The sequence below is a fragment of the Apostichopus japonicus genome, chromosome 14, assembly GCF_037975245.1.
Source record: "Apostichopus japonicus isolate 1M-3 chromosome 14, ASM3797524v1, whole genome shotgun sequence".
Taxonomy (NCBI): Eukaryota; Metazoa; Echinodermata; class Holothuroidea; order Aspidochirotida; family Stichopodidae; genus Apostichopus; species Apostichopus japonicus.
The window spans coordinates 8,178,029-8,194,737 of NC_092574.1; the positions used below are offsets into that span (position 1 = coordinate 8,178,029).

General features: G+C 35.5%; 1 protein-coding gene across 2 annotated transcripts in view; it reads right to left on the minus strand.

Moving 5' to 3' along the window:
• The window catches only part of LOC139980306 (tyrosine-protein kinase Tec-like), a 49,109-nt gene that overhangs the window by 6,675 nt on the left and 25,725 nt on the right, over window positions 1-16,709 (minus strand). For both annotated transcript variants that reach the window (XM_071991868.1, XM_071991869.1), the window contains exons 8-15: window positions 15,377-15,448; window positions 10,700-10,834; window positions 10,062-10,192; window positions 7,532-7,597; window positions 5,897-6,071; window positions 4,985-5,076; window positions 3,691-3,821; window positions 82-146 (exon numbers count right to left, since the gene is read on the minus strand). In XM_071991868.1, coding sequence (XP_071847969.1) covers window positions 82-146; window positions 3,691-3,821; window positions 4,985-5,076; window positions 5,897-6,071; window positions 7,532-7,597; window positions 10,062-10,192; window positions 10,700-10,834; window positions 15,377-15,448 — 867 coding nt within the window. The remainder of the gene's footprint in view (window positions 1-81; window positions 147-3,690; window positions 3,822-4,984; window positions 5,077-5,896; window positions 6,072-7,531; window positions 7,598-10,061; window positions 10,193-10,699; window positions 10,835-15,376; window positions 15,449-16,709) is intronic.

Here is a 16,709-nt window from a genome sequence, read left to right on the forward strand (position 1 = left end):
CCCAATGTTGAACAATTCACTGGAATTTACGAAGATAGGCATAGAAAATATTTGTAGCAATTCATAGGCTCAAATTTTTACCTGGTTAGGCCAAAATCAGCTACTTTAACCACATTCTTGTCACCCACAAGGCAATTCCTGGCAGCCTGAAAAGAAAAAAAATAATGACAAATATTACAGTTTTGAGGAAAATTGAAAGACCTGAACCGTTAATTGTGTTAGGAAAACATAAAACAAAACATTCAAGAATAGAGGATTGGGAGTTGGTACAACAACTTATAATTTTTTTTATTTTTATTTTACTTTATTTTTTTTATATATTTTTTATTATCATTCCATCAAGTATCCAAGCAATGTACAGTTCATAATAACATATACTTTATGACCATTAGTCAATATTATCCACAACAACCAATAAATCATTAGACTTCAAATCAAATAAAGATTTCCAGTTATACCATCTGATATCAAATGCATTTTGATTACAATTAGTTTGATACATAAACTTTTCTTTTAAATAAAAATTCTTTAGATCAATTTTACCATAGCTAAATTCTCTTTTTTAACCTTACTTTTGTAAACACAGAATTTCAGAACCAGAAGGATGTTATTAAACACATAGTCTTTGTACAAATAATTTCCAAACAGAACAAGCTCTTTACTAACTGCAATTATAGTATGCGTCGATGAATCACCGACTTTCACAAGCAGAGTTACTTCCGTAATGTGACCAAAAAGCATTCAACATAAATTGAAAAATAAATATAAAATGCCCATATTTTAGCTAACCGGGAGAAGTAGGATAGGATTATGCAAAAAGGATTATGAAAGTGATACTTAAGAAGTGGCTTCCAAATGTACCCTCCTTTTGATGGTTGCCTTTAACAACCTAGTTTGCCATATATTAAACAGAGTTCTGTGGATTTTACAGAGAGAGATGGATGGGTGGTGTGGGTGGGGGGTGGGGTGGATTTCTCCCCTTTCATCATTTTATTATAAACAAAGGGAAGATTTACTCATTTAGACTGACAAAAAAAAGAACTACTCCGTTCCATTTGAACAAGATAGAAGAGGTATTCCTTTTAACAACCAGAATGAAAACATTTCATGGTTCCTTGCTGCTGTTCATTAGTTCCATTCATAGGGAAATTTTAAACAAAGCCCTAATACAACAACAGCAATTTATGCACACAAACTTTTGTTGCCAAAGTAATGCTAAGCCCTGATATCAATTGTAACACACATCAGTGTGTGAAGACTATCTACCATTAACATCATACCAAGTTTGACAAAATTCCGACTAGTAATATTAGCCAAGTAATTGCAATTTGGAGTATTTCACGTTTGACCCCATGACCTCATTAATATTCATGATACAAGCACCAAAATCAACAGGGTTCATCTACTAACTATGGGCCACACACCCACCAAGTATGGTAATGATTGGTAATTCCCTTGTTGAGTTATCGTGCATACAAACTTTTCATAACGAAATATTGCTAAGCCCCCCCTCATAAATATGCATGATATCAATTGCAACACACATCAGTGTGTGAAGACTATCTACCAATATCATCATACCAAGTTTGACGAAATTCCAATAAATAGTAGCCAAGTTGTTGCAATTTGGAGTTTTTCATGTTTGACCCGTGACCTCATTAATATTTTGTAACTTTGACCTCGTATAACTTCGCACACGAAGGTCACACAGGGGTCAACCTATTGACATTTATGATCAATAGGTACCTTTGACATCTGAAAATAGCTTAGAAACTGTAAAAATCCCCAAAACACGAAAAGGTCACCAGAGGTCAAATTGAGGTCAAGGGTCACCCAGATGCGGGTCGACAACTGCATTACATTGAAGCAACTCCCAACCTTTACGGACAGTTCGTTCTCAAGTTATCACAAAAATACTAGTTTTTTATCATTAATTGACCTTTGGTGACCTCGGATCACATGACCGTTAAGTTTGAAAATATTTCCCTATACCATTTGCAACTTGTCCAAAAATATCAAACATGTCACACCTTGGAACTGGGAGTTATTGCATTAAATGTCTGAAAATTAACTTTGACCTTGTATAACTCTGCACACGAAGGTCACATGGGGGTCAACCTATTGACATTTATGATCAGAAGGTACCTTTGACATCTGAAAATAGCCTCGAAACTGTAAAAATCCCCAAAACATGAAAAGTTCACCAGAGGTCAAATTGAGGTCAAGGGTCACCCAGATGCAAGTCGACAATTGGATTACATTGATGCAACTCCAAACCCTAACAGACAATTTGTTCTCAAGTTATCGCAAAAATACTAGTTTTTTATCATTAATTGACCTTTGGTGACCTTGGATCACATGACCGTTAAGTTCGATAATATTCCCCTATACCATTTGCAACTTGTCCCAAAATATCAACCGTGTCACACCTTGGCACTTGGAGTTATTGCACTAAATGTCTGAAGATTAACTTTGACCTCATATAACTTAACACACAAAGGTCACCTTGGGTCAACTTATTGACCTTTTTGAGCGGTGAGACGTGAATATAGCATCAAACTATAAAAATTCAGACATTTTTTCTTTGCCCATTTTCTCCCCCCAAAATACTAGTTTTTTAACATTAATTGACCTTTGGTGACCTCGGATAACATGACCGTTAAGTTTGAAAATATTCCCCTATACCATTTGCAACTTGTCCAAAACTATCAACCGTGTCACACCTTGGAACTGGGAGTAATTGCATTAAATGTCTGAAAATTAACTTTGACCTTGTATAACTTCGCACACGAAGGTCACATGGGTGTCAACCTATTGACATTTTTGATCGGAAGGTACCTTTGATATCCAAATCTAGCATCAAAACCAAACATTTCCTTTTTTGCTCGTTTCCTCCCAAAATAGGCACATTTTTTCTAATGTGACCTTTGACCTTTTGACCTTGGTTTCAGATGTAGTTTTATCTCCTGATTCCAAAAAACAAAACGACAAGTCTGTACAGCCATCCTAACTCCGACCAAAAAACTTTGACCCCATATAACTTCGCACAAAAAGGTCACACGGGGTCAACCTATTGACATTTATGATCAGAAGGTACCTTTGACATCTGAAAATAGCATCAAAACTGTAAAAATCCCCAAAAACACGTAAAGGTCACCAGAGGTCAAATTGAGGTCAAGGGTCACCCAGATGCGGGTTGACAATTGGATTACATTGAAGTAACTCCCAACCCTAACGGACATTTCGTTCTCAAGTTATCGCAAAAATACTAGTTTTTTATCATTAATTGACCTTTGTTGACCTTCGATCACATCACCGTTATGTTTGGAAACGATCCCTTACTCCATTCACAACTACTCCCAAAATATCAACCATGTCGGACCCTGTCAATGGGAGTTATTGCTGTTTTTAATATATTGGTTTTTGGCATCTAACTGACCTTTGGTGACCTTTGCCGGCACCAAAATCAATAGGGTTCATCTAGTCACTATGGGCCACCCACACACCAAGTATGGTAGTGATCGGTAATTCCCTTGTTGAGTTATCGTGCATACAAGCTAAAGCGTCACACACACACACACACGCACACACACACACGCCAACCTGAATACATAGGTTCCTTTGCTTTCAGCAAGGAACCAAAAATGAGATATTATTAGTTTAAACATTTAACAAAGACGAAGCACTCACTAAATCTCTATGAATAAATCTCTTGTGTTCTAGGTACTTCATCGCTGAAGCAATTTGTTGTGTGAAGTGTATGAGGATGCTAGCCTTATCCCAAAGATCAGCATGTCTCCTCAGATAGAACAATAGGCAACCTGAATATGACAAAAGAAACTATTGTTAATAAAAAATGTAAAAAAAAAATGACATGAATCAAGAGAAAGTTTTGACTTATAAATAATAAAAGAACCTGAGTAAAACAAAAGAACCTGTTAAGATTTATACAAACAATTGACATTCGATCAATGGTCACCTTTGTACAATTATTGAATATTCACTTCTATGGTGTTATTTAATATTCACTTCTATGGTGTAGCATTGACACATAAGTTACTTAAATCGACCAATAAAACAAAGGCAAGTCCTGTAAATCAACATTGCTACCATATCTTTCGAGAGGCAACCAGTATAAGTTTCCGATCCACATGAAAGACTTTATGTTTCACTGGAATCTTTTTCACGAAAACTTAAGAAACAATGTTCTTGATTTACGCACTGAAAACCACCTAATTTAAAGGAGCTCACTTGAAATAAACAGTATTCTGTAACAGGTTGCTGCAAATTGCTGTGCTTTGTGTTGGATCTGTCATATTACCAAGCCATTGAGGATTATAAAGTCATTTACTGAAAGTAATCCACTCTCAGCGATTGTTTTTTTGTCAAATTTATGTAAATTAATGAATTTTATTCACTTCTCAATAGTTCCTCTCCCAGACACTACCCACTAGTATTAACCACAACCACAAAAGCAAACTTGAAAGTTTCAATTCTTTTCTTGAATCCACAAATCGAAGTAAAAACGTCGTCTAGCTAATGGTTAACATGGTGTGGAGAGATTTTTACAGTCAAAATTGATCAAAATCATCCCTCAATGTTGCTTCAATGGTGCTTGGATACAACATAACTGCACAAACAACCTATGTGGGAAAGGAAACACCCCCCCCCCCAAAGAAAAAAAAAGCAAGTGATGTAATAAAGAATTTCTTAACAAAGGAAATATCAACAGAAGAATATTAATCCTAACTTTTAAAAAATTTTCACAAATCTTTCCAAGTAAGAATGCAACAGATCAAACCATGACACACTTCTAGAATTTCTCGCCAATTAAAGGGGAAAGTGAAAGCAATTTCAGGATTCTATGCTAATTTTAGAGTGAGTCTGAAAACTTATTCAGTTTTATGCCACTGTTTTTGAAATGAAACTGTACTTGATAATAACCTCCATTTTTACAGATGTTAAGTACCCTGCCAAGGCTTACCTTTGGACATGAACTCGGTCACTATTGCGAGTGGATGGGCTTTGTCCGTACACACACCGTAGAGTTGGACTAGATTCTCATGCTGAAACTCTCTATAGGTAAAAATATGACAAGGGGGATCAATATTGCAATCATAGCAGCTTTGATTTATTCCAATATAAACTTATGTTGCCCAGAATAATCAGTGTGATGTCTGCATATTCATTGACACTCTTCAAAACAAGTCCTTTGGGAAAGTTACACAAAAAACAAGCAGAAATTTCATCAACTTTATTGAGACTCACTCAGTCTTCCCTGTTAATGGAGAAGACTGAAGCAATTTTCAAAAACATACAAAACTATGTATTTTTGAAAAATATAGAATGATAAACCAAAACCAAAAATACATTAATCTAGCCCAGACATTAGCCCGAAACATTTGCAGAATCATTTGAGAGATACCAAATCTTTTGAGTTGGGTTTGGGTAATTCCTGTTACTTTGACCAAAGCGAGTAATATTCAGACATGAGTGGATTTTTCCCTCAAAATCTAACAAAAACCAAATTTCATATATATAGCGACATTTCATTTGATCGCTGCATGCTCATTTGTGAATGATAGCATTCAGAAACTAAAAATCACAGACTTTTTGATTTTGAGAAAAGTTTGAGAATCAGCCAACTGTTTGATGCTTGGTTAACTCAAGATCACATTTGAAGTATAGTAATTAGCGTATGGTGTTTGTCTCGACCAGCTTTGTACTCTGAGAATTTTATTAATCAATTGTCGCACAGTTGCTGTTACAGGAAAAGGAGAAAATATTCCTGCTGGCAGCATTTAATGGTCTTGTGATTTTGGTCGCTGAAAACTAAGCATGATTAATTATTGATAATTAAATGGAAAAAAGAATGAGAGAAGAATGTGAACTATACTTCATGTTCTTGGCTTCCTGGATGAATTCATCTTCTGACATGGCGTTTGGCTTCATGGTCTTGATCGCCACAAACTTATCCAGCTTAATGTGTTTGGCTAAATGTACCACTCCAAACTGGCCACTTCCCAGCTCTCTGAATATATGTAGTTCATCTCTCCTAATTTCATATTTATCTGTAAAGGATAGAAAATAGTTGCTTAACAAAGGTGCATAATATGACATATAAACTATATAATTCCTCATTCACCATGACAACATTTGTTATTCCTAATTTTTTAGCAAACTACAACCAACAGAGCTTGATGCTTAAAATAGGTACAAATCAATAAACACCTCCCTCTTTTTTTCCTACTCATTACAATTTCAATCATATATATTCATTTGCCTTTGACGTTTACCTCCATTTCATTACCATAAAGTATGTTCAAAGTATCTCTTTCGAGATCCGGTTTTAGGAATCACAAATGATTTTGAGTTGGTTAGCATCACGTTTGATCTCTAAAGTAAGGTAAAATATGTCACCAAAACAGAACTAGTATTGTTTGATACAGGTGACAAAAATGCCTGGCATCCTACAGTGGAATTACGACCTTCCTTACCGGTTTCGAACCTCTAGACATACAATCAGCGTCCTTAGCCTAGTGGTTAGGGTGTCCGCATATAAAGCAGGAGGCCCGGGTTCGAACCCCGGTGGAGGCTGGAAGTTATTTCATTGTTCTCGATTTTCCAACTCATTACTATATATATATATATTATATATATATATATATATATATATATATATATATATTATATATATATATATATATATATATATATATATATATATATATAATATATATATATATATATATCAAGGTCTTAAAAATTTAATTTGAATTACTTTGAACAAAGTGTTGGCTTCTTCCGTAAGCAACTACAAAGTTTTAAATCATCAATTGATGCTGCGCAGCAGGTTACATGCCCTTCCAAATAATGCCTCATTTATTTCTGTAACCTTTAACAAGACTTAACCGCTCTTCTTCCTGTTACAAGCCATTTCCTTCAATTACGAATAACATGGCGGCTGAAAAGGGAAATCCTGTGCACATTTATACTCCCAAAGACAAGTCTACATTGATTAAAATGACGTGCATGATGGTACCGTAACATATGTGTCAGGGCTCAAAGCAACGATACAAAACCAGAGCAAAGAGACTCCCTTAGGGCGAGTTACAAATTGTCTTAGACACTGATTTCAAATGGCCGGACAACATGGTGACTTTTGTTAGCTTTCCAAAGGGGGCACACCGAGGCAAATTTTTGGATCATTTGAAACGGCACCGAGGCAGGTGCGAGAAAACAAGTGTACTTAATGGATGACAGTAATGATTTGAATAGAGATAGATTATCAAACCGTACGTCAAGATCTTTTGTTTCCCAGCAAGCTGCTGAATATCTGTTTTCTGGAGTTGTTTGGACAATTTTTGGAGCCCTGATCAAATGGTGACTTGATTATATAAGGCATGTTAATTGGTGCTGCTGATGGCATATTTGCCCTGGGTGCCTTCGGTTAATTTGAGCTATGATGTTTCATGTATTACTGTGTAAATGAATAGGGTCTCTTTACACAGTTTCATACATTGATCTTTACCTGATCCTAGGCCTGCTGTGGTTGGAGGTATCTGTCCAGGAGCAGATCGTAACCGTGTTACCAACCCTGGTAGAATGGGAGGAAGAAGAAGAAGAAAAAATACCAGATCAGTCTCAATCAGATACTTCTCATGAGGACATTTCATGCTCTGTACATGGTAGTATTAGCATTGTGAAATAGCAGTACACCATAATAAAAAAAACATGCTCTATAACATGTTACAATATTAATACTACGAAACATATGCAAGTGTTATACTATGGAAACATGTAATACAATATGTTACAGTAACTGATGTTGCATTTACCTACAATAGACATACTACAGTCATACTATGGACACCTGCCAAAGCATATACTGTAGTAACAGTACGCTGATGTAGTAGCACTCTACATTAGCAAACTACATTAGCACACTACTGTAGCATGATACAGTAGAATACTAGAGTAGAATACTAGAGTAGAATACTACAGTAGCATACAACAGTAAAATACAAGACTAGCACAATACATCATCACACCAAAGTAGAATACTACAGTTGCACACTACAGTAGCACCTTACAGTAGCACATTGTAGTAGCACACTACATTAGCATACTACAGTAGAATACTAGAGTAGCATACTACAGCAGCACACTACACTAGCACACTACAGTAGCATACTACAATAGTATACTAGAGTAGAATACTACAGTAAAATACTACAGTAGCACACATTAGCACACTACTGTAGCACACTACAGTAGCATACTACAGTAGCACCTTACAGTAGCACCTTACAGTAGCACATTACAGTAGCACACTTAGCACACTACAATAGCACATTACAGTAGCATACTACATTAGCACACTACAGTAGCATACTACAATAGCATACTATAGTAGCACACTACATTAGCAAACTACACTAGCACCTTACAGTAGCACACTACAGTAGCACCTTACAGTAGCACAATACAGTAGCACCTTAGAGTAGCACATTACAGTAGCACACTACACTAGCACACTACTGTAGCACAATACAGTAGCACACAGCCCACTACAAGTCACAGTCTAGACACAAGGTGAGTGGGTAGACAGTGGATCAGATAATTTGTTTGTTTTTATGCCCAGGCTCTCAACCTTGGATGACTTTTCTAAACCAGTACCTGTCAATAGTACACTAGAGTAATACTATATTACAAACACTATAATACTATATGGTAACATACTACACTAACCTATCGGAAAACCTATTTCAGTATACCACAGTATACTGTGTAAAGTAACATAACATTCATTCCATTTCAATTAAGGGGACAATACAGTTGCACAAAACTGAAAATTATTATTGGCAACATAAGATAAACCAATAAAGTAGTAAATTTCACTTATGAGGCAAACTGCCCAAAATAGATAAAGTGTTAAAACAAATACCCCCCAAAAACATCAATTTAAAATAGGATCTCACATTAGCAGGTAGTAAGATTCACCTAGGGACGAAAAATCGTTTGACAAATTAATTAAATTGTTAAATCCGTGGCAACAAATTGATTCAACTGTCACAAAGAGGAAGTCTTCAAGTGTGACACAGCAAATGATAAATCCTGATAGGACGTGCTAATTAATTTTTCCTGCTTCTGTTTGCTTCTTGAAAGTTTCCGTAATTAAAAGTTTGTCAAGTTTTACTGACAACTATTTCTTTCTTTTTTGTTTAGTAAACATTTACAGTTTCTGCTACGGATGAGGTGAGGAAACCTTTATACAGGAGGGTGAAGAGAATCTAGACCTAATTTAAAGGCTCCTTATACAAGCACCTTGAAAAATCTTGTTTGCCCAAAGGGCCTCAGACATTTCCTGTGCACAGCCTTGCTTTGACTTTTCTTTGCCAGCAAGAAAGTTCAGAGCAGATCAGGAATGTTCATTCGTAGTCCTTCACATTCATCGCTACAGGTACATGACATTTCACTGAAAGGTTTTGTGTCAGCTCTCCCTCCACCAACCCACTACCCCTCATCCAACTAAGCCCCCCTTAATGTCCCCTCCTTCCTGCAATCACAAATCTTGCCCAGGCTGTGAATTTTACCGACGGCAAGCTGAGATCTGTCTCCTCAAAACATTAGTCTACTTTATCTAGCACACACAGTGACCTTTAAGTATGGTCCTCCCTTGATGACTGACAAATGCCGGTCTGAGGTCAAAGGTTACCGGGTACTCTAGTGAAGGTGTGTCGAGAGTGCAGTTGATAGGTGGAGACAGGGAAGTGAGGATTGAAGCACATCTCTTGTATCTCCTTTCCCTATTGGCAGCCAGAGAGGGTCACCAAATGAACATTGTAAGAGCAAGCACGGTTTTTAATTTAGTGTTCAAATTTTGCAGTTTTAAAGAAGGCAATGAACTTTTTATCTCTTATAAAATTACACATTTCCTGTGTACGACAAGTTGCGATACGTTGATGCACTCGTGCAGCCCATTTTTTTTTAATCTAACATTCTGCGATGCCATACCGGAAAAAATCATCCCTTGGGTAGGAGAATCTCGTGCAACTTACCTCCAGCATTCAAACTGTGGTATTCTACAAGACTGGGAACATCTTTGAATGTGTGGGCCTGTGAGATGAAGAATTCTCCTGCGGCATTCAGCTTGATGTGGTAATGTTTGACTTCAAAATCATCAGATTGGCTGTTTTAAAATAATAAAAAACGAAGCACAGATAATAACGTTACGATCCCCCGTAGCATTTTACTGACTTCTGTTTTGTTTGATTTCGTTCTGTGCGAGATTGTCAGGCTCCATTGGACAATTTGTTATTTTTACATTCAACTTTAGACGATGAAAAATATGCTTTATGAACTCTTAGGATGAATAAAGAAAAGATATGTATATGTATGATCTCGCATAAAAGACTTTCACTTCAATGTCTGATTAATCTTCGACATAATGAATTCTGTTGGTCGTAGTTATGACCTCTTTTTGCATTAGTCATCATAGATGAGACGGTACACATTACTGATCAATCCGGAAAGTAGATGTACAAAACTTAAAACTGACCAATCACATTACGTAAAAGATTAAAGGGAAAACAACAGATAATCACCCCATCCCACCCCCCCTCCTTCCCCTTCTCTGACACAAAACACCTGCAATTGACCTCCTCATCCCTGAGTTGAATAGAAAAAGTGTCCAAACCTGTTATTTTTGGTTAAAATGGAGGTTGTGTATCTGCCAGGTGTGCTTGAATTGCGTAGAATAAAGCAACCTTCTTTATTTTCGGCTTTCAGTTCAACCTCGGCTCTCGGCCTTGACCAGGTGCCTCTGAACCATCTGGAATGAAAAGAGAAAGTAAATCTTCAGGTTCAAGAGTCAAGCAGATTTCAACTGAAAATATAAATTTCAAATATTTGTCACCATTGACGAGAGCAAACGATAGAGAAAAAAAGAAAAAGGGAAACCGAACGTGATTTTTTACATTTTTTTATTAATGAAGTTTCCGATGCAGAAATTTCCCATTTTTTTAATTCATTTTCATTTTCATATTCATATACTTGATATCACAACTTTTCGGTTGCCAATTTTGGCCTGCATGGACCAATTTTTCTTTACGTAGGACATTTGGAGAATGAGTTTGAAACATGAGAATCTAAAAACAAAGAAATTGTCTGTTTGTTATATTAAACATCCTCTTCCTCTACGTCCGTTTCACAAGACACATAAACAAATGCTGTCCGGCATGCATACACTACCAAAACCACAGATACATATTACTCACATGGGAACATGAACAGTATGTGAAAGCCATGCATATAAAGACACAAACACCAACCAATGAGGTTAATGATTGCATATGAAAGATCTGTTTACTATTACATTTAGTTACATCTACGACCCATCAATGATCTTCTACATCCATGGCCAATACCCAATATCGACCGGACAATGTTATACCATCTTTTTTAATTCAAGTATTTCTGAAACTGGGAGAACTTGTGAAAGACAGAAGGTGGTGGGGGTGGGTGAGGTGGGGGGGAGGGGTAGTGTAGGGAAAAGGGAAGCACGGAGCAATTCGGCACGGTTTACTACTATCTTTCCACATCATCTTGACTCACCATGCATGGCTCATTCTTTTCTTCTTTTTTACTCATTTTACGTTACTTAAATTTTTGGGGTTTTCTTTGGTTGTTTCCAAACCAATGAGGTGGTCTTCTACTGGACATGCCGTAGAGACAGACATACTCTGCACAAATGTACATTTTAAAACAACATGTGATGACGTCGTGTGTCTCCAGGAACCACGTCAGCAAAAACGGCTTGCAAAAGTAAGGAAGGACGACGGAAGGCGGAATGTGTTTTATTATTTCATTGTAAACATCTTTGCTGTTATTATTACGCAGTTTACAATAATATCAGTAGCACACAATTCCTTGTGTAGCTACATGTACAAAATCCACAAACAAATTGGATTTTGACAACAGAGTTGTATTGTCTTTATTTTTGACTTTTAATTTTATGGAAATGTTCACTGTTATCTAACTTCAAAAAGGAAACCATTTTACCAAGAAATAATAAACCAAATGGATCTACAGTCCTACATCGACATTTTCAGTTTCGAATTACAAACATCGTTAGACCTTCCCTGTGCTTTTCTGTTAAAGTGTGATACAGTAGCTCTGCGGTTTTATGGCAATTTTATGCAATGAAATAGTAACTAGTTACATTGAAAGGCTCAGAACACAATTATTTTTTATTTCCTTCTCAAGTGGCATATCGAAACATAGGAAGTTAAAAGGAGACACAGGCCAAACCATCGCCATTGCTCTACGTGATAATGTCATGAACGACTTCTCCAAACAGCAAAGAAGAATTTTGATTCAATTTCATAGATATCACAAGAAAGTTGATGTTCTTTTGCAGACAAGACTGAATATTTGATCAAGTCCAAATATGACATCATCAGGCCATCTGTGTTAATTTTTTTTATGGTTTCTTTCTTTGTTTGTCACAATGGTTATCAAAAAATTAATTCTATTTTAGGGAGATATCATTCGAGTTGATATTGCTTCAAACACAAGGCTGAAGACTTGATCAAGTCCAAATATGACATCATTTTTGTCTTCATGGTTTCTTTCTTTGTTTCTTACAATGGTTATAAAGAAAAAATTAATTCTTTTTAGGGGATATCATTCGAGTTGATGTTCCTTCAAAGACAAGGCTGAAGACTTTATCAAGTCTAAATATGACATCATCAAGCCACATGTGCTTAAATTTTTTTTATGGTTTTCTTGATTTATGACAATGGTTATATGCTCTAACAGAGTCCATGGTTTGTAGAATATATTAAATCTAAAATATTGAACCTCTTAATATGACCCAATTAATGATGACATTGGTTTCAGTCGCAGCATTTTCTACTTTATGAAAGTATGAGAAAGAAAAACAATTGGGATATAACTCCTTTTCAGATCCAAGTTTCACTATGACAACACAGAGTCACCAAAGTACACCCCCCCCCCCAAAAAAAACACAACCTTTTAACTAGGATATATCCCAGACAAAGCATGATTGATTTTAGTTGGAGTTTGTTCATCACAAGAGATCTTATAAGCTAAAGATGATAAATGGGTCTGTGTCTCAATTAATGTACAGTGTATGCTGCATTACCATATCCAATGTGACACACACAAGGTACATGAGTTTACATGTCAATGACACTGGAAACATGTTTCTTCTTGCAAAATGTAACTGCACCATGCTAATTTGAACTCCGATTAATCAACTGTCATTTGAATTGTTTTAATGAGTTTCACTTTTCTTCTTAGTCTACCTACTGGTTTATAGATCAACAATATTTGTTTACATATATGTAACTGATAACCTACTATCAAGTAATTACTACTATTGTTTTATGCAGCCAAAAGACTTTCTGTTTTGGTATTAACTGTCTGTGTACCACAGTCACACTTAATGTGGAACCAGGAAAAAGAACAACAAAAACAAAAATCACACATCAAAAAATGTCTGAAGGAAACAGGAAATAAATCATACAAGTATTAACAAGACTGTAAAGGGATAACTTTAGGCACACGATTGATATTATTATCCGTAAACTGTTAACATACCACACTGCTATTTTAGTCCAGGTTCTATTACACAACATACTAACTTTACCTCTTGTTTTTTTTTGTAGTTTATGAACTTTTTAACATCTGAGGCTCATCAAGTAAAGTGACTGGACTACTGAGTCTAACAACCAGACTTTTAATGCCACAGAATCCTCAGAAAGGGAAACGTCAGATTTTCCTTCACGGCCTAAAACAACATAATTACTTTAAAATGAATACAAAATTTGGCAAGACCAAATGGTGATGCATGCCATATAAAGTTCATTTGTTATTTATGACAAATATAAACTTAATTTAAAATGGACATATTTTTTGGTTGGGTTTTAGAGTTTACAAAATAATGGCTTAACGATACATTAAAACTTGCACAGCAGGAGCGAATGTCATCATCATCAGTGCAGCCTTAAAGAGCCCTTTCGAGGTTTAGCATATTCTGTAGCTGAATATCTGGACAACTAGAATAATTGCTAGCATTTCAAATGCCGCTTTTCCTTGGCACAGGAGGCATCTCAAGAATCAAATTCTGCCAATTCTTTTCAACAGATTTACGTTGTTTGCTATTTCATCGGCATAGAGATATATATGCAGTCCTTCCCTTTTGTGTTGTACCTAAGGTAGGATGTCAAACAATCAAAGACAAGAACCACTGCATTTCCATGAAAAGCCATCTTAACCTTAATCCAAATACTTAAATATTAACCCATCCTCCTCATGCATGCAACGACAAAAGCTCACTTGCCAACCTTAACTTGCCTGAAGGTCTCTGCCAAACAAAACTATCCATTATTTGTTATAGAAGCAGAAGAATGAAATTAGAAATATTAGGGAAAAAAATGATAATACAAGAGGCAAAAAGATTAGGAAAAAGTATCATAAATTAGAAATAAGAAGACCACCTTTCATAGGACTTAACAGGATGCAGTGGAACAGTCTGCCACGCAAACGTCTCTTGATTGAGAACTTTAATTATTTAAAGCCTCACTTAAGACCCACCTATTTAGTGAATATTTTCATCATACCTTTCTGTTATTGGAATTCTATACATTCTTTGTTAACTTTTCAGAATTGTTATTTTTACCTTCCTAATTATTCTCTGTACATGCTTATATTGCACAGTTCAAAAAAAAAAAATTGTTTACAATTTTATCGTTTTTTGTTATTTTATGCTTGCAACAATTGTTGAGATGCTATACATGTAATGCGTTTGATAAGAATGATTAACATGACATTACAATAGCTTGGCAAACATGAATAGCATTATCCATATATCTACTACATATAAATAATACTCTTAATATTGTCACCAATTCCTGGCGATATTAATAAATCTACAGAGTAATATTACTCAAAGGGACAAAAAGGTTACGACAAATTATCCCGACTGTTTTTCTTCCAATTTTTTCTTCATTATAAAGTAATAGTAATATTTTTTGGTTGGAAAACTCGTTCACAAGAGTACCCAAATTTCAATTGATCATTTTGCTAGATTTTGCAAATAGAGTGGAAGAAATGAGACACCATACCAGTTGTTAATCTGTGAACATAAAAACTGTAAGCTTCAAATATTCAGGAATTTTGATGTATAAGACTGGACAATGTTTGAAACATTGACCATCCTCATGGGAGCTATTCAATGACCTGAATTGAAGGAATGAACTCAAAAACAGCATTACACATAAACATATTAAATATATAATATATAAATATACAATGGAGCAGCTTCCTACAGGTACATTTGTAAACTTACTCATATTTTTCCAGACCAGTGTTGAATCTTGATTTTTCTTCCACATAATTACTAGGAATATAACCAACTTGACTGAAAACGAAAGGAAAATGGAAAAATTCAATCTATTACCTGTGTAACTGTTTTTCAATTTTTTTTCCAACCCCTTTCTATGCTCCTCCGAATGATAGCTATTCTGAGATGTCACGAAAATATATATTTTAATCGGCTAGAAATAGTGTAGGACTGAAAAAGATCACGCCACATTAAATCCTTCATATTCCCCGTTCCATAAAACGCAAAAAGCAGCAACTGTATTTAGAGATGACATATTTATAGTAACAAACTAAGTCTTTGCAGAAAGAAAATGGCAACATGTCAAAGAAAGTCAAACAAAATCGCTCCATATTAATTCTGAGAATCGGCTTAACATTGGTAAATGCATCTGAGCGAAAACCATTGAAAAATATAAATTAAATAAAGTAGTCAAGGAGACAGATAAGATGGGTTGTGATGAAAATGTCTCTGAGATATTTATGGACAAAAAAAAAAAAAAAAATTATTGTTACAAATTTGTTAAAATTTGGCCAAGCACAAAGAACTTGCCCTTTAAGGCAATCTACTTTTGTTTATGTACAGGCATGGATTAGTACTGAACCATTCATTCAATAAGAAGCAATTATGTCAAACAGCTCTCAGGAAGTGAACAGTTTGATTGTTTCCATATTGCTACCTCTTCATATTTCATGCCGATAGGCATACATTGATCTCTACTTTTGTTTTTACTGACAAAAGAATGTTAGAATTTGCTAATAAGGAAAATTCCAAATAAGGCACTCCGATTCCAAGGATATATATAATAACTAGAGTAAAGACTACAGAAAGAAGTATGATGTATATGCAATCAACAGTGGATCTTCGACTTGCCCAAGTCCTCCGTCTATTGCATGGGGTGTTAACAAGTTTTACATGACAAAGATAGTTTGTTTTAGCTTGTTGAGTGACTTTAATATTGACATCAGAATGAGTAATTGTCCTGGGTGGGGAGGGTGATGATACCATCATTTCACATCTGTATATCCTAGGTATTAAGGGGAAAATTGATTGAATGTCTCTCTTTAAGCAGGACATAGAGCTAAATTCTAAACTGTGTCGTGTTTCTTTTCCCATTGTTTTGCAAAACCATTGTTACAGTTCTTCTGCAAATTCCACGGATCTAGATTTTCTATTTCAAATATCACCAAAAAAAATCTACTTTCATCTGCAAAGAATGTTCTTGGTAACGACACTGTTCACTTGGCTTGTGTTTGATCTATGAATAATGTCGACAAAATTGATATTCGGGAGATCTGCA